At 35.7% G+C, this 26,189-nt stretch overlaps 1 protein-coding gene across 1 annotated transcript in view; it reads right to left on the reverse strand.

The window, feature by feature from the left end:
• The window catches only part of fbxw8 (F-box and WD repeat domain containing 8), a 144,335-nt gene that overhangs the window by 63,266 nt on the left and 54,880 nt on the right, over nt 1-26,189 (reverse strand). Inside the window, exon 6 of the mRNA XM_073065469.1 lies at nt 2,221-2,417. Within this exon, the coding sequence (XP_072921570.1) occupies nt 2,221-2,417 (197 nt within the window). The remainder of the gene's footprint in view (nt 1-2,220; nt 2,418-26,189) is intronic.

The raw sequence follows: 26,189 nt of genomic DNA on the forward strand, positions 1-26,189 counted from the left end.
AGTAGACTTAGAAGCAGGAGAAGGCTATTTGATATTATGTGCCTGCTCAAACATTTAACAAGATAATAGCCAATCCTGCATCTTGCCCACCTTCCTGTCCAATCTCCACATACCCTGATTCTCTAAATGAAGAGAAAAATCAATCTGAACCTTGAACGATAGGAAGGATACATCCAGTGATAAAGCATCTAGTTATCAGAGGTAGAGGAATCGAAATATTTACAACTCACTGATTAGTAAATTCACTGACTACAAATATACAGTGCTGTGGATAGTATTTAAGTTTGCCAAATGAAACAGCAGGATATGGATCAATTCAACATTGGAGAAATGGAAGATGGAGCTTAATCAGAAAAGTGAGAGGTGTTGCTCTCAGGGAGGTCAGAACCAAGAAGAAAGTATACAGTAAATGGCAGGACACTTAATAGCAATGATTTACAGAGGTATCATGTTGTGCAAGTCCATAGCTCCTTGAAAGTGGAAACACAAGTGGACAGGGTAGTAAAGAAAGCAGATGGCATGTGTGCCTTCATTGGTTGAGGTACTGAATATAAAATTTGGCAAGTCCTGTTGTGTATACAAGTCATGTATAAAACTGTAGTTAGGTCACTTTTGGAACATTGTGTGTAGTTCTGGTTACTACACTATAAGAAGGATGTAGAGGTTTTGGAGAGGGTGCAGAAGAGCTTCACCAGGATGTTGTCTGGAATAGAGTGTATTAGCTATCAGGGATGTTGGACAAATTTGAGTTGTTTTTGCTGGAGTTATCAAAGGCCAAGGGTTGGCCTTATAGAAGGGTATAAAATTATGAGAGGCATTGTTAGAGTAGGAGTTGGGTTTTTTTCCCAGGGTAGAGAGATGAAATACCAGAGGGCATTGGTTTAAGGTGAGAGGATAAAAGCTTAAAGCTGACGTGTGGAGCAAGCCTTTTACACAGAGCATGGTAGATGTCTGCAATGTGTTGTCAGGGAGGTGGTGGAAGCAGACATGATAGGGAGATGGGATCCGTTTAGATCTACATCATGGTCAACACAGACATAATGGGCTGAATAAAGAAATTAGTCCTCAACTGTGCCTTAAAAGGTCAACACCAGATTTGCAACTTTATCTCCTAGTTCTAAATTCTCTAACCTTGGGTCCACTCTGCTAATCTTGTATGTCTACATAAGAATATCTCTCATCCTTCAAAACTCCAGGAGTTTTGACCAATATAATTAAACACTCCTGTGTCCCAGGAATGAATCTTGTGAAACTGTGCAGCGTTAATTTCAAGTACAACCTGGAACCGGGACTGGAGTTTTCTGTAAGGAGTTGGTATGTTCTCTCTGTGACTGCATGGGTTTCCTCCAGATGCTCTGCATTCCTCCACAGTCCAAAGATATACCCGTTAGTAGGTTAATTGGTCATTGTAAATTGAGCTGTGATGAGGCTAAGTGGGTTGCTGAACTGCAAGGCTCATTGAGCAGAAAGGGCCTGTTCCAGGATGTATCTCTAAAGATACTTCTGGTGGAAGTTTCAACACTTAAGACAGCAGTAGTCCAAGAGTAATAGGAATGGACAACAAATGCTAATCTTGCCAGCAATACTTACATCCAGAGAATTAATTAGATAATAAAACAGTGAATGTATGTTAATAAAATCTTTAAAAGAAAAGCAGATAAACAGCTGTTTGAGAAATTGATTGATTTTTTTTAAAAAGAGTCAGCAAAATAAATACAATCATTTCTGTGCTACTTGGAGAACAGAAACAGCAAGCCTAAAAAATAAACATGTAATCCAATTCAGGAATTGGTATAGCTATGTCTGAGTGGTTAAGGACAGGATTTTCAATATTATACTCATAAAAATAAACTGTTGATAGTTCGATGCAAATAGGTTTGATGGACCAAATCCCTTTGGTCATAACAAGTCAGTACATTTCCAAAAGCAATTAACTACCTAAAGGTTTTTGAGACCTTTCAATATAAAACATCATTCTATAAATTTTAAGTATTATTCCTTTATTGATTTTAACCTTTCTCCTAAAAACATTGATGTTTGTTCTTCCTTTAAGATGTCCTCTCCACAAAATCTTAATCAATCTAATGGATGCTAATAGCATATAAACTTCTTGATTTTCTAATAATGAACAGATTTATATAAAGCCCCATATAATGCAATATCACATTCAGCCATGATTGGAAAAGTGTACACATGAGAAATAATAAAATGTAAACCCACCCATTTCTGAAGTTCAAATTGGCATGCATTTTGCCAGTATCCTTTCTCATCAGTGGATTCTAATCTTACTTGATAACCCGAGGAAGTTGCTATTACAGCACTATCTGTTGCTATAGCCATAGACTGTATGTCTTGGCTATGTTGATAATGATGTATTGGTTCGCGTGCAAGAACCGTGCTCCATACATCAACAGCACCTGCAAGTGAGGATAGAAGAAAATTATACAACTATGATTTTTGCATATAAAATGTTAGTACATTTTTATTTTTAAAAAGTCTTCCACAATTATATCTAAGGCCATTTCACCTCAGTGTATTCTGTCATTCAATAATTCATTTTAATTTTAAAAATGTGTACCATTACTCATATCACTAGGGAAATTTCATAGATTAAAATTCATAGTGCAGCAAATTGAGCACACACATTAATCTAGCTCAGAAGTGGCGTGAACATCATGTTTAATATCAGGCAGGTGATGAAACTAATGCAGGACTCAATAGCTTTTAATCCTTTTATTTTATTATTTGCATTATTGGCATGGATATCTACATATGGTTTGCAGATTTTACATGACATAAGAATCGGAAGGTAAAGATGGGAATTAGAAAGATTAAACATGGGAAAATGTGAAAAATGTAACATCATCTATGTTGCACTTACACAGAGGGCATTCTGAAAGATTAAAAAGCTGGCAGCGTAAGTGACTTGTGGTCGCTATACATAGTTTATTTAAATGTCTGATGTACAGAAAGTTACTGAAAAGAAGATTATGGAATTTTAATCTTTATACCTAGAGGATTAAAATACAAATTTGGTAAATGTTATGCAGTTTAAGGTCTTAGGAATGCTAAATTGCTCCTTGGAGGGAATGGCGTTGGAAGATTCCAGAATGATATCTGAACTAATATATAAAGGCCAGTAACAGCCTCAGATCAGCTGATAGTTCTCTAAACTAAATCACTCATGAGTTCAAGTCCCACTTCAGAGATCTGAGCACAAATATCTAATATGCATAATTATATTAATATTTATAATAATGTAATAATTGGGCTATATTTAAGTAAAATATTGAGGGAACATTTTTTCACTGGAAATGCCATTTTTCAGATGAAATGTCAAAATAAGTTTCCATTGCCCTATGCAGCTTCAAAAATCTTTTGTATCATTTTGGGGAACAGCAATAGAGTTATTCCCTCATACAATTTAAAAATGAAACCTTTCAGAAAAGATGTTAAGTAGTATTTGCCTGTATAATAAATAGTGATAGATGTTTGTAACACTCTCTTGTAAACAGAAACTGAAGGTAGATTAATTACAAATTTTAAATTCTTACATTTCCAGTCCACAATGATTCTCCCCATTCTGTGGATGTTGATGACCATGTTCCTGAATTTCTAGAGAAATTGCTTAGGCTCTATTGTTGGTGACAAACACTATTGGCACTACAGTATTGCTTGACATATCTTAAGCAAACATGAGTGTTGTCAAGGTATCTACTTAGATACTTAGATAAGGTAGATACTTAGTATCTACTACCTTTCGCCATTCATACTGCATTTCATCAAGCACCACACAACTGCAGAAATTTGCTTTAAATTGATTGGTTCTTGATGGTAATGGTAGAATGAAGTTGTGCCAAGCCACAAGGCTACAAATTACAAAAATTAAAAAACTGTTACTTTTGATATGCACTGGGCTTCAGATTTTGAGCTGTTAGATTTTAATAAAAACATTTAAACATAGTGGTTGTACCACACAACATAGTGACAGAGGGCATCCTCAATGTTATATCAAGACATCATCTACACAAGTATTGCACAGTGATCAGCCCCATCAATACCAATCAGAGATAGATACCAGTGTAACTGGTTTATCTTTTGTTGTAATTTTTTCACCATCTACCACCCCACAGATTGGCAGCCATGCCTTCAGGACTAAGCCATCTTAGTCAGTAGTTCTATCAGTAAGCCACTCTTGGAGATGATGCAGTAGCCTCCATAGTGTCTTTGGTGATATACCAAATCTCCTCAAACTCTTAAAGAAATATAGCCACTACCATGCCTTCTTTGTAGCAACGTTGATATGTTGGGTCCACGGTAGATCCTCAGATACTGACACCCAGGAACTTGAAATAGCTCACACTTCCATTTCTGACCCCTCCACGAGGACTGATCTGTGTTCCCTCCTCCTACCCTTCCCGAAGTACACAATCAATTCTTTGATTTTACTGACGTTGAGTAACTGTTGGGCATTGGTGGGCAGAGGCAGAGTGTGGAATCACAATGGAAGAATATAACCATATTGGTGCCCTGAAGTTTGATTATCAATAGACAATTGGTGTGCCTCTGTCTTCTCCACAATACAAAACTGCGTTTTGTAGTAACACTTTCTAAGGAAGTTAAAAGAGTTTAATCATGTTACTGTGCAGCTTGAGTAACATGCAAGTCAGAGCATGTAAGAAAAACAGATTTCCTTCCCTTATGAATATGACCGAACCAAGTGGATTTATACCACCACTGACATACTTGCTCTTTCTAACAAATTATTTGACTAAATTAATTTAAATTTCACAGCTGCTATGGAGGGATTTGTACTACATCGCTGGGTTATAAATACAGATCTCTAGATATATAATCACACCATCTTGTTTATACATTTCTCCAATAATTTAGTATCCACCAGTGTTAAAAATTAATTTTCAATGTGCAATGAAATATTGAGACTTAAAAATAGAAAGGGATGGGTAGACATATCACACTACAATTAGTATTACACCTAGATCCAAAACAGATCTTAAAGTAAACAAATTCATGGGAGAGATTGTGCATACAACAACTGTTGCCTGGGTGCTTCATCATTTGCAGCTTTATGGAAGAGTGGTAAAGAGAAAGACAATGCTGAAAAAAACTCATGAAATCTTGACTAGAGTTTGCCAGAAGGCATATGGGAGACTCCAAAGTCAGCTGGAAGGAGGTTCTATGGTCTGATGAAAACAAAATCGAGCTTTTTGGCCATCAGACTAAACGCAATGTTTGGTATAAACCAAACTCTACACATCATCAAAAACACACCATTCCAACCATGAAACTGGTGGTGGCTGCATCTTGCTGTGGATTGCTTCATTGCAGCAGGCCCTGGAAGGCTAGGGAATGTAGAAGGTAAAATGAATGCAGCAAAATACAGGAATATTCTGGAAGAAAACCTGACGCAGTGTGAAAGAGAATGCGACCTGGAAGAAGATTTGTTTTCCAGAAGACAATGACCACAAGCATGAAGCCAAAATTACAAAGGAATGGCTTAAAACAACAACATTAATGTCCTGGAGTGGCCAAGTCAGAGTCCAGATCTCAATCCAATAGAGAATTTGTGGCTGGACTTGAAAAGGGCTGTTCACTCGCGATCCACAGAGCTTGAGCAGTTTTGTAAAGAATGGGGAATATTGCAGTGTCCAGAAGTGTAAAGCTGATAGAGCCTTAGCCACACACACTCAAGGCTGTAATTGCTGCCAAAGGCATATTTACTAAATATTGACTTGAAGGGGTGAATACCTATACAATCAATTATTTTGTGTTGTATATTTGTAATTAACTTGGATCACTTGGTAGAGATCTTTAGCTGTTGTTCGGTGTTTAAAAAAAGCCAAATTAAATCCACTGTGATTTAATGTTGTAAAACAATAAAACATAAAAACTTCCAAGGTGGGGGTGGGGTGGAGTGGGGGAAGAATACTTTTTATAGGTATTCCGTTTTCACACTTTTACATAACCCACTAACATTTTCAACAAAATAACTGAGTACATGAACTCCACACAATGCTTTTTGCTCCCTTATTATAAGCTGCACCATTTCAGTAGTGCAGTGACATCATTCCTAGAGCAGTGTAAAGGCATTCTCTGGGCAGCTCAATTACTGTCTTATTTTACCAGTTCAACAAAAGAAAATGCTCCTGGCTTCAGGCTAAGTCTCTTAAATAACCAAAATGAATCAATTTATAGAGTGAGAAATAAATGATAAACTGGCACAAAGTAATTTTTAGTACTGCATTAGTATATACTCACAATGTCACTTCTTCTGTACTGATCTCACCAGCTAAAATTCTCAGGAATTAGTAATGCTTAGACCAAAAATGACACTGAATGAGTTATTTTAAGAAAATGAAAAATCAGGCTCTCAGTTTAGACATTGTCCAAAGAGATCACATCTCATGGCACCACTATCATTGTAAGAGGTCCCACGATTTCTCTTAGATGGCAGTGATGTTTCATGTTACTTTTGGGTATTAACAGCAAACTCTAGATTAGCTAAGGTGTTAAGAAGCAATGAACCACTCGGGGACTTGTTTCACCATAAAACATAATCTGAATTATGTTCTCCCCACAATAACAACCATTTGTAAAACAGAATTTGGGAACAAATTTTTCTTTAAACATTGATCAGCAGAGTAAATCAGTTTTGTCATTTCAGACAGTGTTTTCTACAACCCTCCACCACGCTCAGTTCCAATTTAATCCTCACAGCTAATGCGTCTGATAATCTGACATTTCACTGATGGCCAGACATAATCAACTGAAGCCAAGTCTCGGTTTACAACTTAGCAATCAATAATTAATGTCTGTTTTGTGCCATGATACAGTTGTTGAAATAAATCACCTCCCTCTCTTTCTTGCTTATTGCAAAAGATCTCTAAACTCAAAGAGGTGGAATCAATATAAAATGCATTAATATAGATGGAGCAAGCAAAATCCAAGTGATTGCCTAAGCAAATCATAGGAATGAACAATGGATTTTGACTGAATATGATAACTAATGATTAAAGCATTGCAATGTATTTGTATTAAGAGATGTGCTAAAAAATTATGTGTGACCTCGAACCTATGGGGCAATACAGCAATTAATATATTTTCATACAGGATGAAAAAATTAATGCTGTCAGGCAATCTTCTATCCTGCTCAGCAGGGACTTTGGTTTCTGGTAAGTTTCTCATCATCATATTTTTATTGAAATCAAGTGTAATGAAAGCACAAATAAACACAGAATAATATTGGTGGTATTTGGAGGGTCAAGCAGCATCTATGGAAACAGAAACAGAGATGAGATTTCAGGTCATTCATCAGAAATGTTAATTCTGTTTCTGTCTTCACAGATGCTGCCTGATTTACAGAGTATTTTCAGCTTTTTTGTTTTATTCAGATTTCCAATATTTACAATTTTCAGCTTTAAGAAAATAGATGTTGACTGATGCTAGGCTACAAGTTCTCAATCTGCCATGTCTTGTGTTGGATTTCACAAATCTTTCAAATTTCTTACAAAGCTAATACTGAAAGTGTGTATGTGGAACAGAATCGATCAGGTTTGTTATCACTGACATATGTTGTGAAATTTGTTGTTTTGTGGCAGCAGTATGGTATATTCTGCAGATGCTGTAAATCCAGAGTAATGCATACAAAATGCTGGAGGAACTCAGCAGATCAGGCAGCATCTATGGAAAAGAATAAAAAGTTGATGTCCTGATGAAGGGTCTTGGCCTGAAACATCAACTCATTATTCCTTTTCATAGAAGCTGCCTGAACTGCTGAGTTCCTCCAGCATTTTGTGCATGTTACTATAAAAAATTACTAAATATTTAGTGCTAAGAACTAACAGTGAGGTAGTGTTCATGGGTTCATTGACTCTTCAGAAATTAGTTCAGACATTTATAATTGGGTAAGTTAGACACTGATATTTTGCATACCATTTATATGTTACTATTCTCCGCTCATCATAGTTTTCTAGAGGAGTTGCTGTACTGTAGTTTCTTGTTTCTGTAAACATACAGTTTTTTCTGATTTAATTGACTTTCCTTGCTATACAATTGACTGTTTGCTCAGAGTGATATGCCTCATCCAATCTTTAGTTCATTAACTTGCCACGGTGTTGTCAATAGTCTGATTGTTTTCAACATAATACAACTCTAAAAGAGCTTCACACTACTTTAAGCATTTCAAGTGGTGTTTTGTTTCAGGATAATTTTTTTCAGTAGTTTATTTCTTGTGAGGACTCTCTTTTCACTTCATGAGAAGTTAACAAATGAATTAGTGCTTCAAGAATCAAAGTGCGTTCAATTCTGTACTATAATGTACAGTAACATATAGACTCTCCAATTGCAACCACAAGGCACTAGCTCCAATACAAAGTATTTGACAAAATCTCAATGGAAAATGAACACGAATTTTAATAATATTAACGTACAAACGGGCCATGAAACTCAGGTTTGCAATTTCTAGAATCTCAAAGGATTCGCTGCTTCCTGCTTCATAAATCTCTTTCTAAAAACATAAATTGTTCTCGCCAAACTAATCAATGTGAACAATTCTTAGATTTTTAAAATGGTAATTTTCCCCTTTCCATTCCAATCTTTCGTTGTTTCTCAATGCAATCTGTCTATTCCCATTGAATTTTCTATATTAACATCAACTCTAATTCACCTTTATTTTCTGTTGTTTTTCTTGCTCCTGCTTAATCCTTACAACGGAGTCATGGAAATGCACAGTTGTTCCTACTCATTCACTTCAGTCTTTTCAAAGCACTATGAGCTTGCATTTCCAATAACATTTCAAGAAGGGATGCAGGCAATGGGCCAACTATCATAAAATGCCATGTAATACTATACTCCAGCAAGATCTGGCTCTTTATTTCACACAATGGCAGGAAACCCTTTAAAAACAGGTCAAAATTGATTCAAATTGTATATTTAGACTAAAGAGTAATCTTGCAAGAAAAATTTCCTGATTATTCTCCAAAGGGAAACTACTATTTCCCCAAACTTTTCCATACATATAAAGATAATTTCAGTACCTCAGATGGTCCTGGAGCAGAGTGAAAAAGAAGGCGCCAGTGGCAGTTAGGCTTCAAGCAATCTAACTGTGCCACATGAACAGGCCAGAACAAATCTCACTTGCAAAACTCCTTTGGAAACATTCAGCAAATAGTAAAGCCTTGTCTCCAGATTTGCTGTCCGATAAGTTAGCTGCTGATGCAGCTCTATAAAACTCTAGTTAGGCCACACTTGGAGTACTGTGTCACTATAGGAAGGATGTGGAAGCATTGGAAAGGGTACAGAGGAGATTTACCAGGATGCTGCCTGGTTTAGAGAGTATGGATTATGATCAGAGATTAAGGGAGCTAGGGCTTTCCTCTTTGGAGAGGAGGAGGATGAGAGGAGACATGAGAGAGGTGTACAAGATATTAAGAGGAATAGACAGAGTGGACATCCAGCACCTCTTTCCCAGGGCACCACTGCTCAGTACAAGAGGACACGGCTTTAAGGTAAGGGGAGGGAATTTCAAGGGGGATATTCGAGGAAAGTTTTTCACTCAGAGAGTGGTTGGTGTGTGGAATGCACTGCCTGAGTCAGTGGTGGAGGCAGATACACTAGTGAAGTTTAAGAGACTACTAGACAAGTATATGGAGGAATTTAAGGTGGAGGGTTATATGGGAGGCAGGGTTTAAGGGTTGGCACAACATTGTGGGCCGAAGGGCCTGTAATGTGCTGTACTATTCTATGTTCTATAAGCCCATTGGCCATTGAGATATTTAAATACTATTAAAAATGAATTGAACAGCTAAAAATGTATAAGCCTATAAAGACTTGCATAATTAAAAATACTAATTTCCATTGAGAAGGTAGTGATGAAGCAGTTGTGTTAAAGTGCTGCAGACTTGCTGAATGAAGGTACTTCCACAATATTGCTGGGGAAGGAGTTCAACCATTTAGATCCAACAATGATGAAAGACAGCAATATATTTCTGAGGCAAGGTGGTGTGTTACTTGGAAAGGAACCTGCAGGTTGTGGTGTTCTCATGCATTTGTTAGCATTGTCTTTCCTGGTGGTAGAGCTTATGGGCTTATGGGCTTGCTTAGTGTTACGGATGTAGCCTTGGTGGGTAACCGCAATGAATCTTGCAGATAATGCACATGGCAGACCACTTTAAACATTCCAATCAACTGGGCTGCTTTGCTCTAAATGGTATTGAACTTATTTTTGGACTTGCACTCATCTAGGATAGTAGAGAATAGTGTATTCCAGATGCTCCTCAATGTCTAAAGTAATTGCTAGACTCTCTCTTGCTGTTTAGCACAAATTATACTTTCTTGAATTGCTTTGCTAATAATTGAATAGATGAATTGGACAGTAATTAGCTGGAATTGATTTGTTCTACATTTTGTGGCAAAATATACGCATGCAAATATTCACATTATCAGCTTGATATGAATAGTGCAATGATACTGGAATAATTTGGATTGAGGTGCAGCTAGTTTTGAGCTCAATACATCATGATCTACTCCAAATGCCTTTGCTGCATCCTGTGTTCCTAGATGTTCACTGAAATCGCCTGGAGTGCATCAATGTGACTGAAGACAAACTTCTATGACAGTGGGATCTCTTCTATGACAGTTGGAAAAAGAGATGTCCGGAGCGAATGAGCATTTGTTTGAACATGGTTCTCAATACAACTACACTGTCTTTGTCGCTCATGCACAATCCTAACCTGATGCCGGATTGAACAGCAGAATATCCACAACAAACACTAGGGTAGTATTAAGCAGCATGCTCAATAAAGCACATTTAGAAATTGCTGGCAATTGACTTCACTTAAACAGATTGTAATGTTTAAACAATGACAGAAACTGTAATAAATACTGCAAATAAAATAAACACTGCATTTTTGTTTTTAATACCTTAGCCAGAGTAACTTAATACTGCAATCTATCACATAGGAGCACAACAGGTACAGGGAAACACTGCTATAGTTTTAAAGAGAATATAGTACCTGTGTGATTGAAAGATTGTAAACTACAGTCACAATTTAACAGATGAGTGAAGTATTTCTTCATGCAAAATTGTATTTTTCATTTGTTACTTTACATTACTGAATATTTATTGTTAATAACACAATCAAATATAAGCACATAGAAAAATGAAGAAGCACTTTATTGCCCATCTCAAGTATTAACTACAGTATGAACTTTTAAATTATTGCCTTGATAGTAAAAAACGTTATTAATCAATAATCAAGGAGCTAAACACATGCAATTCCTCATGTGAGCTTTATATTGTGTATTAAACAAAACCCTGATCATTGAAATATATACATGTACAGATTTACTATATTACTCATGTGGGCCTCATACTGCAAATTGTGATTAAACAGTACAAGGAATTTTGTTAAAAGCTATGGACTTGGGAAAAAAACTCATTACATAATGGCCTACAAGCTCACCTAAACATTGACAGTTTAGGAATTCAGAACAAAAGCAGAATATGTAAAAGTCTGAACAAATATTGCACCGTTAAGTCTAGTCAACATTTCTGGACTGTGCTCCATTGCTCTACTCATACTTAGCATCTATGTCAGAGAAATTCGCAAATGCTCAAATTGTTTGACAGCTTTAACAGCCAGTAGGTGCAGCTTTAAAAGTGGGGTCAGTGGAAAGGCAATCAGCAACTAGGGACAATGAGCATCTTTGTATAAATTTTAGGTCAATATTTCTTCTATCTCATCCATCAGTGTTATGCAAACTACAGATATGTTCTTTGCTTCATGAAATGCCATACTCCCAGAAATATTCATTTTCTCTCCTCATACGGCGGTGTATACAATACCTTGTAAAGATATTCAGTCCCCAACCCTTTGTTCAACCAGGGATTTTGATCGACTTAACTGAGAATTATTATTTGTGAATCACATGCTCCTTTTTCATAGTAGAGCCTCCCCCCACCCAAAAATCGGGGAAAACAGCAAAGCACAAAAAACTAAAAGTACAAAAAATGAAAATGTCAGCAGTTTAGAAGTATTCATCCCCCTTTGTTCAGTACTTGGCTGAACCACCTCTCGGAGCTATTATAGCTAACAGTCTTTTAGGACAAGCCTCTATTAGCTTTGCACAATGTGATAGAGCAAGGTTTGCCCATTCCTCCTTGCAAAATTGCTCAAGCTGTACCAGGTTTCTTGGGAAGCAGCAGTGAAGAGCAATGTTGAGGACTTGCCAAGGGTGTTGACTCAGGTTTAGGTCAGGTACTCTGACTGGGCCAGTCAAGGACATCAATTTTCTTTATTCGAAGCCACCCCATGGTTGCATTGGCAGTGTGCTTTGAGTCACTGTCCTGCTGAAAGACAGACTTCCTCCCCAGTTGCAGCCACTGACTTCTGCAGCACACACAGAGCAATAGATGGCATCATAGTAGTCTCTCTTACAAGTGCCATTCTTCTCCAGCAATTATATTTAGAGGGGCAGCCTGACCTAGGCAGTGTGGCTGTGGTTTTATATTTTTTCCACATTTTCATGAAGGACTGCACTGAGCTACAAGGTATGTTCAGTGCCTTTGTGATGGTCTTGTACCCTTCTCCAGATTTATGCTTCTCTATGATCACTTCCCTGACTTGCCTTGAATTCTCTTTGCCTTCATTTTGGTTTGGTCTACTGAAACTCTACCATACTGTTGGACCTTACAGAGAGAAGGAGTATTAATTCTTATCGATTCCTTGGAAATAGGTGAGTCTCCAATTTTCTACATTAACAAATTGGTTGAGTTTGTAGGGTAATATACAATATTGCACCTGAGGAAAGTTAGTGTAGTGATTACAAAGGGGATGAACACCTTTTCAGCCTCACAATTTTAGTTTTTAAATTTTAGTAACTTGTTGACAGGTTCTGGAATTTTTCTTTTAACATGATACACAGTGTTTTGTAGATAAGCTAAAAAAAACCCTACTTCAATATATTTTAACTTTAGAAAATGAGACAGTAAAATGGGAAAATAGTTGTGGGGGCTGAATACTTTTCCAAAGCACTGTATCTATCAGGTGCCTGAGCTAGAACTATTTATTTATCCTTTCCAACTTCCTGGCAAAATACTTTACTTTTATTCTGTTATTTGAATATTATAAATATACCTCATTGCACAAAGTTGATTTTAATTTAAACTGGCACTCATGAAACACTCCTTATTGGATCCCCATGTCACAAAGAAATTCAACCCAAGTAACAATATTTTGTAGCTTAAAATGTAAAACAAAATATTGAATCATCTTTTTCTGCTACATGGGCATAAGAACAAACAGGAGCAGAAATAGGCCATATGCTCCCCTTAAGATTATGAGTAAGTTGCTCTCAGCCTCAATTTTTGCCAACTCCCTAAAACACCTGAACGCTAGACACACAACTTATTCACTTTGAATATATTCACAGCACTAAGGATGAAAATTCCAAACATTCATGACCTTCTGAGAGAAGAAATTTCTTTTCATCTGCATCTAACATAGACACCCATTATTTTGAATTATGTGTGAGATTACTCAATTGTTTTTCCTAGAACAATATTTTTATTTCAGTAACCACTCTGGTGAATCTACTTGAATGTCCCTCCTTAAATAAGGAGAGCAAAGTTGTAAGCAGTACATGACAGGTATCAAAAGTTAACTTTGTATTTCCCTCTGAACAGAGGCTGTCTTACTTGTTAAATTTCTCTTCTATTTTCAATTTCAAATTTCCAGCATCTCCATTTCTTATTTTATTTTCAGAAGTTGTTAGACAAAATGCTCTATGGTTTCCAGCTTCTGCAATTTTCAGGTTTGTAAATTGCTGTAGTTAATCAGCAGTGTTTTTACCAGCATAAAAACTGAAATGTGCAAACCTTTTGGTCAGAGGTAGTTAATTAGAATGTGTTGCATTATACTTCATTTGATGTCATAGTTTCCTTAGATTTATTGGACATGATTTTGCTATTTAAGTCCGGGTTATCTTCCTTAATTAATCTATGTTTCAGAAAGCTGATTGACCGTCTTTGATAGTCCAACTGGTCCACACCGGCTCATGCCCTCAAACAGTCCCTACACTTGTGAGTGGATTTGTGAATATTCAGTTGTGTACCAATACGTCAACATCCAAGGATATTTGAAATTTCAGAGCTTTTTCTCCAACTTAACTTAATGTGTAAGTGAATGCCACTGGTTTTACCTAACTGATTTAATACCAGCCTACGAAACTGATCACTCTCCAGCCTGACACACAAAATGCTGGAGGATGTCAGCAGACCAGGCAGCATTTTATATGTGCAAACACGAGGAAATCTGCAGATGCTGAAAATTCAAACAACACACACAAAATGCTGGTGGAACACAGCAGGCCAGGCAGCATCTATAAGGAGAAGCCCTGACGACGTTTCGGGCCAAGACCCTTCGTCAGGAGGGTCAGGAGGTCTCGGCACGAAACGTCAACAGTGCTTCTCCTTATAGATGCTGCCTGGCCTGCTGTGTTCCACCAGTATTTTGTGTGTGTTGTTAGCATTTTGTATGTGTTGCTTGGATTTCCAGCATCTGCAGATTTTCCCTTGCTTGTGGATCTCCAGCTTGATCACTTCTAATCCAAACTGCACAGTTCTCCAGCTCAATTGACTTTCCTCATCATAGCATCATTCCCTTTCCTGTAAGACTCTAGAGATTTATCTCCACTATCCTTCAGAAAATGTTTATGTCAGTCTGAAATGTGACTGTTCCGCATTGTATCTCTATAACCTTGTTCTGTGCATGATTAAAAATAATCAGGGTTATTCCTTTCTCAGCAATACTATGACTTTCATATGTTCAATCAAATACTATTTTGTTAATTTATGTGGCACTTAATCTGCACTATTTTATCAGAGCTCTAAGGTAAAACTTTTACCAAGGACGACAGGCATCTACTCAACTCCAGAGTTTTTATTACAATGATGCTTTTTGTAAAAAAAAAGGCAAAGGATTGTGGAGAATAGAAAAGTTATTTTTTGTACTTCAGTAACTGTTCCAAAATTTAGACTCCGGAAAAACCTATTCTTGTCAACTGAACTTAATCAATGAAGTTAATATATTGCAAAACTGAATAAATAATCATGTTTACAAAGCTAGACAAAAGTTGCTATATGGCATGAACAGTAGAATGAACTAAATACTTTCAAGACACTTTCAAAATAATGGGATCCTCTCAAGTAGTTCTCCTTCAACACAAAGTACACTGCAGATGCTGTGGTCAAATCAACACGTACAAACAAGCTGGAGGAACTCAGCAGATCGGGTAGCATCTGTGGAAATAAGCAGTCGACATCTCGGCCCGACACGTTGACTGCTCGTTTCCACGGATGCTGCCCGACCTGCTGAGTTCTCCTTCAACAGTTACTTATTACCAGCATCCAAGGATATGTAATTAAAATACATATTTTACAACCATTGCATGAAAGATTTAAAGTAAACTATTGTAAGCTAAAATCAGTACCTATTCAAGAAACACACACATGAACTTCAAAGTGCAACTTCAGTCATTAATTTAAGACTGCAAAAAAGTTGTCCTTCAGAGTAGAAATGACACATTTCCCTTCAGTTATATAACAAAAAGATCACTAATGGAAAATGAAGATTAGTTCTCTATATTAAATCAATAAACCAGAAATAAAGTTACCATTTTCTGTGTTTACATTGAGCTTTATTTCATGCTAGGCTATCCTACCTAGCTACTCTGATCTAATCAGTGTAGTTTTTTGGTTATCATTTCCAATTATTCATTGTTTGAGGATGAAGAGGGAAAGATTATAAAACTTGCATTGTAGACTAGCAAGGCTTAGCTAAAGATAAAGTGTGCCATTATCAAAATAAATTACTGACTGATGATGTGACTTCTTTTTCTGTTTCTAACAGCAGGAAGCCAATTACCTGAATGATCTGCACCAGTACTACTGACTACCTTTCATGTGGTACCTTCATTCCACTTATCAAAGTGTGGCAACAGATTAGAAACATCATGTGAATCACTATCACATTATAGCAACCACAATGTGTGATGCAACAGGAGCATATTTAGTGGTAAATGATAAAATAATTTCAGAAAATACTTTATATACAATAACTTACAGCATACTTGTTTTAACTTAATATTACAATGGATTATTCTGTTAAAATTGTGGATGAAAAGATTATTTATTGGCAACAAATGATTTCACACATCAACAAAGAAAACTGATCATTTTCCACTGTTGTTTAATTTAGATTTTATTGAAACTTACAACATCAAGTCAGCAAAAGATACATTTGGCACAAGAATACTGTTCTTAAAGATCTTAGTTATAGACAAGTAATTCATGGATGTTGAGCTACAACATTCTAAAATTATTTCTCTGTAAATGATTAAGTATGGCCCTATTAACGTAAAAATTATAGGATAAAATTTAAATTTGATTCAATTAAGTAAATTAGAAATAAAAATTATTTTAAGCACACCAGAATCCATTAGCTTTACTATGCTTTCATTATCAGTCCAATAACTTAGCCTATTACAGACTGTATATTTAAGATGGTTTACTATGATTAAATTACATGATTGAGGCAGGTCATTTGGGCAACTTGAGTTAGTGCCAAATTTTTCTACTCTACTCTCCCTGCTTGATCTCCAGTGAGAGAGAGAGAAAAAAAGAGTATAATTTCAATGTTGCGTAATGAAATTTCACAAATCTGAAACCAAATCTGATTTGTCTTAAACTTACCTAATCCAGAGAGAGAGGTCAGGTAAAATCAGAACAACACATTCCTTAAGGATGGAGGGGGGAATCAATTACAATATTTCACTTATCACCCCCATTTTTTTCACTTTCCAGAATGAACAATCCTGCATTTTCCCAGGAAAACGGCCAGCAAAAGTGAAATAAGAATTTCTGTCTAAAACAATAAGTTATTCACCTTCCCAACTTCCTCCCTGTGAATGGAATCATTCTGCTATATCACCCTCATGCAGCCCACTGACCCTGCCAAGATCATTCTTCGCATTCTCAACCAACCTATGGACTACACTCCCAAGTAGATCTGTTATCATCCCATTTGGAAATCTACTTTCAAGGACAGAAAATTAGATAAAATGTGAAGAGACACATATACAGTAGCCTAGTAATTAGAATGCTATTAAGTTCTTTCAAAAGATATCACCTGGATTAGCTTGAAGATCTTTGGCAAAAAGTAATCAGTTTTAGTCATGCATGCATTCGGCTAATTTTAGATTAATAATTCTCATAGAGGCAAAAACTAACCCAAAAATCAAACAAAGTAATTGCTGCCTGGTACGGACTTGATATACTTGCGTGACATGCCCACAGCTCCAATGATTGCTCTAAAAGTCAAACCTTTATTAGCAATTAGCACCAAATAAGCATGAATGCATAACTTATTCCCTTCGCTATTACCACTCCCCCGTTAGTGTGACTAGTTACCATAATAAACGTGAATACCTGGCTCCTACAATTCTCAAAAGGACTGATAAAACATAATTCTAAAATCTTCTCAAGTATGGCAAAAACTTAGCGGAAGAATTATTGGTCTGATAATTTGAAGGAAATAAATCTACCAATCGATACATCTCAGGAACATTTATATAAATTAATGATATGTTTTAAGCATGGAATAGCAGGCTGATGGGCACTATTTAAAGGTATAAGACATGGAGAGAATGTACGTTATGATAGATGTTAAAATACAAGTTAATTAGAACATTGTTAGCATCAGCTGTTAACATGAATTAACAATATCTTTTTTTTAAATCCACCATTAAGTATCTGATATGCCTGAAAATCCCATGCAATCCACTTAAGCCATGTATTGTGCCTAACATATAGTGTGTCATCTACAAGGAAACAAATGGGGAAAAGTGGTGAAAATTAGAAAGAATGCCCAAGTTTGTAAAAGCACATAGCTTAACAACACAGAATTGATAAGCACTTATTCCTTCTTGCAAAAATTATTCTCAAAGAGTGAGTTATTACAGAGCTAATGTTACCCTGATAGTTAAGGTTATAATTCAGGCCTACCCTATTAAGTCTCATTAAGAAGCAAAACTGAACGTTCAATCATCCACCCATGCCTTGGGGCATGTTGGACTAGCCTCACACAGACACCAGACTGCATGGGAATGATGTGGTTTGAAGATTTCCATGACTAAGAATGGCATGCTAGAGGCAGTTTAAATCAGAAACACTCTTCCATAAAGAAGAACCAACAACCACATTTGGAATTCATCTTGGGCAAGCCTAGGAGGAATTGGTAGCATCCACTTCATCCTGCAAATTGTAACACAGTAAGTACGTTGCAATATTTCTTATATAAAATGGTCATAGTATGTCAGAGAATTAAGATGTATTTAATTATTAACCAATCATGAAACATTCAAAGTCAAAGCAACCTGTCAGTTTGAAAAGAATACAAGATGATAAATATTATCAAAGCTCCAAAATAAACATAATCCATTTCCCTTCAACGATGACATTTTTTGGCATTTTGCCCTTTCATGTATTTTAATTCATTTATTGCAGTGCAGGCTGAGGGATGGGTTGGAAGCCAATTTCACAAGTTGGTGGCTAGGATGTTATAACTGTTAAGCTGTCCAGTAGTTACATTTGAGATGATGCATTGGAGGCATATCATAAAGTAAATGCGAGTTATTTGCCAACAATTCTGTGCCAAATAACTTCCTCTGCTTTGTTTTTCTGCTAGAGCTAAAAAAAAATTAAGGTATAATACACCGGCAAGACCATTTTAATTTTTATACCCTCTCAGTACAGAAATCATTGATGGGATGAATATCTATTCAGTAAAGGAAAAGACCCACCACCATTACTGAATAAACTACTCCAATTAAATACCTGAACTTATTATTTATTCTGAAACAAGAAACTTGTAAAATAAAGGCAATTTAGTTAATTCCAATGCATTTCTAATAATTTTTCTGATCTTTATTACTTTTCTCTATTTTATTACTATGCATGATCCCTTGTGATCAATTTTGTTCCTTTTTTTAAAAAGTCTCCCAGCAAACTCTCAACACTACAGGGGCCAATGTATGCTCCTGTTAGAAAACATTTAACATTAAATAAAACCTTTTCTGAAAGCTGTTACAGCATCATCCTACCTACAAATCTGATCACATTACCTACAATAATACAAGACTGCCAAATTCAGTACCAACATGTATAATTATAATGAAAGAGTATATTCTATCGCCGCTTAAGGAGCAATTCTCACCTCATCTCCCTTACACCCTGATCCCACCTTCAAGAGGAGTTTTGTTTTCAGTTGTATTTCTGAAATATAAAAGGTAGCTTTGCATCCCTTAGTCAGGTGCAGCTTGTGAACAATTTGATTACTTCACAACTTTGCCCAAATCTTCACAGCCTCTGTCTGCTGACTGTTGGTGATGAAATTATAGAATGAATAAATGTGTTTACACAGAAAAACAATGTTCACTTATACTGTACTAAATGGCTTTTCTTTGCTGAAATTGAAATGGGTTCTGCAGGCAGTCTCGTTACTAGAGACAAATGATGTGACTGTGTAGAAGTTGTCTGGCTGCTGAGCAGTGGCTCGCCGCCAAATGCAGGCAGGCATAGAGCAGATGGGACTTGAAAATGGCCAAATCTCCATGCATTAGCTACATCTGCTCATTATCAAAACAACTCTGCCATTTTATCTAATGGTTCAACTAAAGCATTTTATTTGATTCATTTCAGCTACATTTTCACTATGCAATTAGTGATAAAATCAGGCTGGTATAATGCCAAAGTGTGGGAAAACAAATTTAATATGCAAGGGCACAAAAGTCACATACAAAACACTAACCAACAACTTGAGTGCAAAACATGTATCAAATATGCAATAACCCTTATCTAGTCAAAATGTTGATGGTATATTTACTGCCATATGGAAAACAGTCATACTGCATTTCAGTTCATTAATTTTACAAATGCAACTTCTGTTATTCAATGTGTGAATTCTAACTGGCAGAATTCTATGTTTTCAAAACATAATCAAATAATTTATATATTGATATCACAGTTTCCCAATAATAAACTCTTTATTGGAATAATTCTACAAATGGTAACTCTTAAATGCTATTGTTATAGGACATCAGGTGCATGAAATGACTTGTACTCCCCACTATCCAACTCAATAAGTGGACAAAGACGAAGGAATGAATGCACACCATGATAATTCATCATGTCCATTATGAGCTTACATTTTCTTCTATTCTTAATGTTAAAAGATAATTTTCAGTTTTACATGATTATTTAAAACCTACACAAAGATATTGTGACATTTAATCACTCCAAGATGTTTGGCAATTGATATCCTCTACTTGATTTAAACTTAATATACAATTTATGAGAAATCAACTTCAAATTCTTCACACAGGGTTAATGTGTCCTTCGTACCCAATTGTATCTATGCCAGTAAACTTCAACAGATGAAATACACAGAAAAATTAAATTACTGCAATTTCCTTCTCTGTGAGTTGTAACTGACCTACATATTAAGCACTACTGAAGGTTTCTCCCTTGGAACTGCTCAAAACAACATTTTTGATCTTTCTTTTCCTACACTGCCATCTGAACTATGGGTAATTTAATGTATTCTTTAAAAATCTAGTTACCTCCTTCCATTTAGTTGTTACTTACAGAAGAAATAACAGAAGCAATTGACATCCATTCTCTGTAAGTTTTTTTCAATTAATCTTTTGTTTTGAAAGAAGGAAGAATACAGTTTTTGTACATGTGACAAAGAGGAACATAATATATCATTAAATTATGATGTTCTTTCTTAGTAAGTTAATAAATATATATAGTCGGCCCTCCTTCTCCACGGATTTTGCATGCGCGGATTCAACAACTGTGGATCAGGAAAACCCGGAAGTTCTCTCACCAGCACTCGTTGTTTGAGCATGTACAGACTATTCTTTCTTGTCATTATTCCCTAAACAATACAGTATAACAACTATTTGCATAACATTTACATTGTATTAGGTATTATAAGTAATCTAGAAATGACTTAAAAGTACAGGCAGTCCCCGGGTTATGAACGAGTTCCATTCCAGAGTCCGTCTTTAAGTCAGATTTGAAGTCAGAACAGGTACAACCAGTATTATTTAGCGTCAGTTTAGTCAAATGTTTTTCTTTAGGATATAGTACATATTTTACCTTTCTATGCATATAAAACACTTAAGAAACACACATATTTCAATAATTAAACCACTGCTTTGCTTAGTAATAATTGTAGCTTCCATCAGGGCAGGGCATTTCACATCCTCCATTACAATTTTTCTGATCGTTGACTGACTGTAGCCTAATGCTTTTCCAACGACCGATGGCGTTTCACCTCTTTCTGATCACTTTATTACTTCCACCTTATTTTCAATCGTGATCATTTTCGTGAACAGAAACACTGCGGATTCAGAGCTACACCGCCAGGTCCTAATGTCCACCGCACTGAGCATGTTAAATAGAGTCCAGGGTTCTGCTGGGTCCTAAAGACCACCACACTGAGCCAGGTTAAATAAGGGACTTGAGCATCTGCGTGTTTTGGTATCTGCGGGGGGTCTCAGAACCAATCCCCCGCAGATAAGGAGGGCCAACTGTATACACATTTTCATTGCAGCTAAAATCAGGAATAGCTTCTGAGACTTATTTACAGTATTAAACAGTTCTTTCTTTCCATTAAGTGTATGTCTCAAGTTCATTAAAGGAACTACCGTAGATTCCGGATTTTAAGCCGCTACTTTTTTCCCACATTTTGAACAGCTTTGAACTCTGCGGCCTTTAATACGGTGCGGCTAATACATGGTTTTTTTTCATGCCGCCAAAAACATTTTGCCTCGTAACAGTAGACCAATAAAATTGATGAGTAGTTCACAGAGGTCCAATGAAATTGTACGATAAATCAAGCGCACTTTCACAATTAAATTATTGTAAATCAGTCATTTGTACTCGCCCTCATCAACATGGAAAACACTCGAAGAAAAGCATTGTGCTGCCTTTATGGCAGTTATTTAGTTTATAATATTTTCGCTTAGTAATTCATTTGTTAGTTAAAGTTAGAACTGTTTTAACTATATTTGTTTTCTGTACTACATCGCGGGATGCTATGACGTCACACCCGGTTTCGCCGCGTCTTGTGGGATACCAGTTTGCGATAAACGGGAAGAAGGGGGTGAGCGGAGGAGCGAAAACGCTGCTTTTAAGTTAAAGGCGATCAATAACTTTTCCTGGTAGGCTGCAGTATATATATTTTTTACCAGTCGTAAGGAGATATTGGAATGTTGTTCAGTAAAGAAGTATACGCAACGTATATTTAAAAGTAGCCGCGTTACAGGCACGGTTCGAAAAAAAGCATTTGCAATATGTATTTGTTTATGTTACCATATGGATTTAATTAAAAGTTAAAAAATCCTCACGTGTAATATCTTTCTGTGTAAATATCTCATATTACAACGTGGGACACCTGCGGCCGAAAATCCGGTGCGGCCGAAAATCCGGTGCAGCCGAAAATCCGGTGCGGCCTAAAATCCGGTGCGGCCTGTACATGTAAAAAATTGATTTTCTTTCTAAAATTAGAGCCAGCGGCTTTTAATCAGGTGCGCTCTGTAGTCCGGAATCTACGGTATGTATGTCTGAGTCTCTCTTTCTTTCACAGAACCATCTTCATTCAATCAACATACTGTATGTATATTCCAATAAAGAATGGGAATCACTGGCGCAGGTGTAGTCCACAGACAAATATTGCTGCATGAAAATGTGCAATGAATGAGAACAATTCCTAGTCAATAGTAAAAGGAATGTAAAATATGTTTAATATGCAGATCAGAAAACAATAAAAAATAATATGGATTGATGTTCTTTCTATTTCTTGCTTCATACCTCATTTCTCATTTTAGATCATGTTCTAAATTTGAATATTGCTCTAACATTTTAGGGTATTACAATTCCTTTAGCAGTCAAGTTACTGTCTTGAGTATTCAAACTGATTCATTTTCCAGAGATCCATTTGGTCTATTTAATGTTTCATATGCTGTATAACAGTATATGATAGAAGCATTTCAGAGCATATTCAATGACACTAATAATCATATTTTGCTCTGACAAAATATTATAAGCTAACTTTGCCTCATAGTAGATATGTCATAACCTATGTCATCTTATACAGAAAAAGAATGATTACTCATAGACATCTTAACGTGGTAAGCTAGCCACTCAAGAAATACATATTTATGCAACATCTAGCAACCTCTGAATCTATAGTTGCTAAAATGTTACTCACAAGATTCGCAAACAGCCTTTAAAAAGACTGGTTGTGAAAAAAATCAACAAAAACGCATTATATTTATAGTGTATGAGGCAGAACACGTTGTTGATATTGAAATGTAGCTGTTCCCTTCACCACAACAGAACTATCTACTGAAGGGCTAGTAGATATGTTTCCACATTAAGCATTTGCTACTTTATTTCAACTGTTATCATGACAAAAATTTATTTGCATTATGTAGAAAGATCCAACACCAACAATAATTGATCTCATGAAATATTTAGACTGGTTTCTCAAGAGAGTATCTCAGCAGTCCCATCATTTAAAAGATGCGCCAGGTTGGCAGTCGACCATTATAAACAAATAAATGGGATTTGAATTTTTAAGCATTTAAAAATTAATACAAGAAAAAAAGTATTTATTAGCTATTTTGCAGTGATAAAATTTATACCAGTAAAATATATTAACCATGCAGAATTTGTATTTTCATTCAAGTTAAGAACGCCGCACATGATTTTTGAACTTTTTAAGTAGACCGCTGACCAACTGCATTTGCTTGTGGGATGCAATAGTCAATAGCATGATTGTGGTGAGAAAGACTAGAAGAATAAAAATGCATGCAGAAATACTGCAGAATTTTTTTTTTAAATAAAGATTTAATCAAATTGTTAAAATAAAGCCCAGTTTTCACTACAATTCTTGTTACTAGCAGCATTTGGTTTAATTGTACTTTACAGAGACTTAAGAATAATACAATTCAATTGAAATCTTTTTAATATAGTACTTGATTTTACCAAACATATTTAAAATCAGTTGAAATGCATTCCGATTAATCTAAAATAGAACTATTCCCTTCCTTAAGAACACTTCAGTTATCACCACACATTACACAGACTCTTCCAGCTGCTACCATCCAGGAAATGGTACCACAGCATAAGAGCCAGGGCCAACTGTCCCAGGCTTTGTGGCAGCTTCTTCCACCAGGCTATCAGACTGATTAATTCATGCTGATACAATTGTATTTCTATGTTATATTGACTGTCCTGTTGTACATACTATTTATTATAAATTACTATAAATTGCATATTGCACATTGAGACGGAGACACAAAATTAAGACTTTTACTCCTCATATATATGAAGGATGCAAGTAATAAAGTTAATCCAATTATATTTAAAAGAATTTCAGGCATTCGATATTTTAAAATTTCCCTGAGATTGGGTAACACTTTCATACCAGTGATGCTTTATCCTAAAATTCTAAGTCGCCATCAAGTACAATGAGATTATTTCACTAAATCTGTTCATATAATTTTACATAATATTGATACAGTTCTACTCCTAATATTATTTAATATCTGCTTATGAAAGTAACTCTACACATGATATCACAGGAGGATATTTGGTCCATTAAGCTCAGACCAGTTCTTTGTAGAACACAATGCCATTAGCTATTCCTGTTATCACATTTTTAATAATGTTACAATAGGTAGTTAAGTAAAGCAATATTGGACTTATTTAATTTTGAAGCAACTCTTAAACATTCACAGATTTGAACCTCTTTAGCAATCACTGTGAAAATATTTTTCTTTGTTAATCAATGTTAAAGTCACAATATAAAACTATGTTGCTGCTGTTGTTACTCTGTACCCTTTGCTCAACAATTATGATTCTGGCAAACACTTCAGTACAGTTTTTGTTAACAACTTTAATGGCTTAAAGTATGCAGAATTCTGTAAAGAAATACAATAATTTTCATCATTCTCCAATCTTACCATTGGCATTTCAATTATTTTTAAACTTCTGGCATCTCTCCATATGCTAATATAGTAATGTTTTGAAAGGGAATCATACATCTATGTAAAAATTTCAAAACACTAAGTAGGTTTTCAATACAACTCTAGAAAATTCTACATTCTTAATCACTTAATTCAATCCATTGTAATTCAACAAATTTTTTGATTCAACAAACTTGTTGATACAAAAATTCTTGCCGAAGCTCCTTATTTTCAACTGACATCATTACATTAGCTTGTGTCATTCTAAACCTCAAATCTAGTACACAACTATTATTTGGATCCAATTAATTGATTAAAGGATTTTCACTTTGAAAAATTTGTCCTATAGCTCATCAAATAATGAATAATTCCAGTAAGAATTTAGTGACCAAGTTTTAATCTTTAGCATAATTATTGATTCTTGCTGTAGTATAAACTATTTATTTTAAAATAACTTATCTGGTATCCATGAGATCTAAATATCTGCATTTAGTGGCCAGTAGCACCTTTCCAAAATATTGGCAATGTCTCTCTTAACTGCAACTAAGTTTTATAAATGTAATTAGTTCACATCTAACTCCAAGGATTAGATGTTCAAACTGCTTGAAAAAATTATTTTTGCACCACAGGGAGGAAAAGAGTTAGACTATTTAATTCATTCTTTGAGAAATCCTCCAAGATCCATCACACATCCACTTAAGCCAGCATTCTTACAGATGAACAGTACATGCTCACCTGGAAGAAGGATCTCCATAAAAGGGCTTCCCTCCTTTCTGACTTGTATCCTTACAGTTATAAATATTTAAAATCTTTTGGAAATGTTTAAATGTTAAGAAGGAGCTAGCACTGATTCATCCCAGGCAGGCTCTTCATACCTACATTGTCCTTCACGGCTATTTGTTCTAAGGTTATAGCAGTTTTGGTTGCATTTTTAAGGGATTCTAGTCCTCCCTAAATTCATAATTTGATTATGGCCAAGAAGTTTTCATAAACAGGGCAAAACATTATACATTGTATATAAACATTCATACAAAAATCAACAATCAAGTTCCAGTGAGGATGGGATACCC

The sequence above is a fragment of the Hemitrygon akajei genome, chromosome 14, assembly GCF_048418815.1.
Source record: "Hemitrygon akajei chromosome 14, sHemAka1.3, whole genome shotgun sequence".
In the NCBI taxonomy this organism is placed as follows: Eukaryota; Metazoa; Chordata; class Chondrichthyes; order Myliobatiformes; family Dasyatidae; genus Hemitrygon; species Hemitrygon akajei.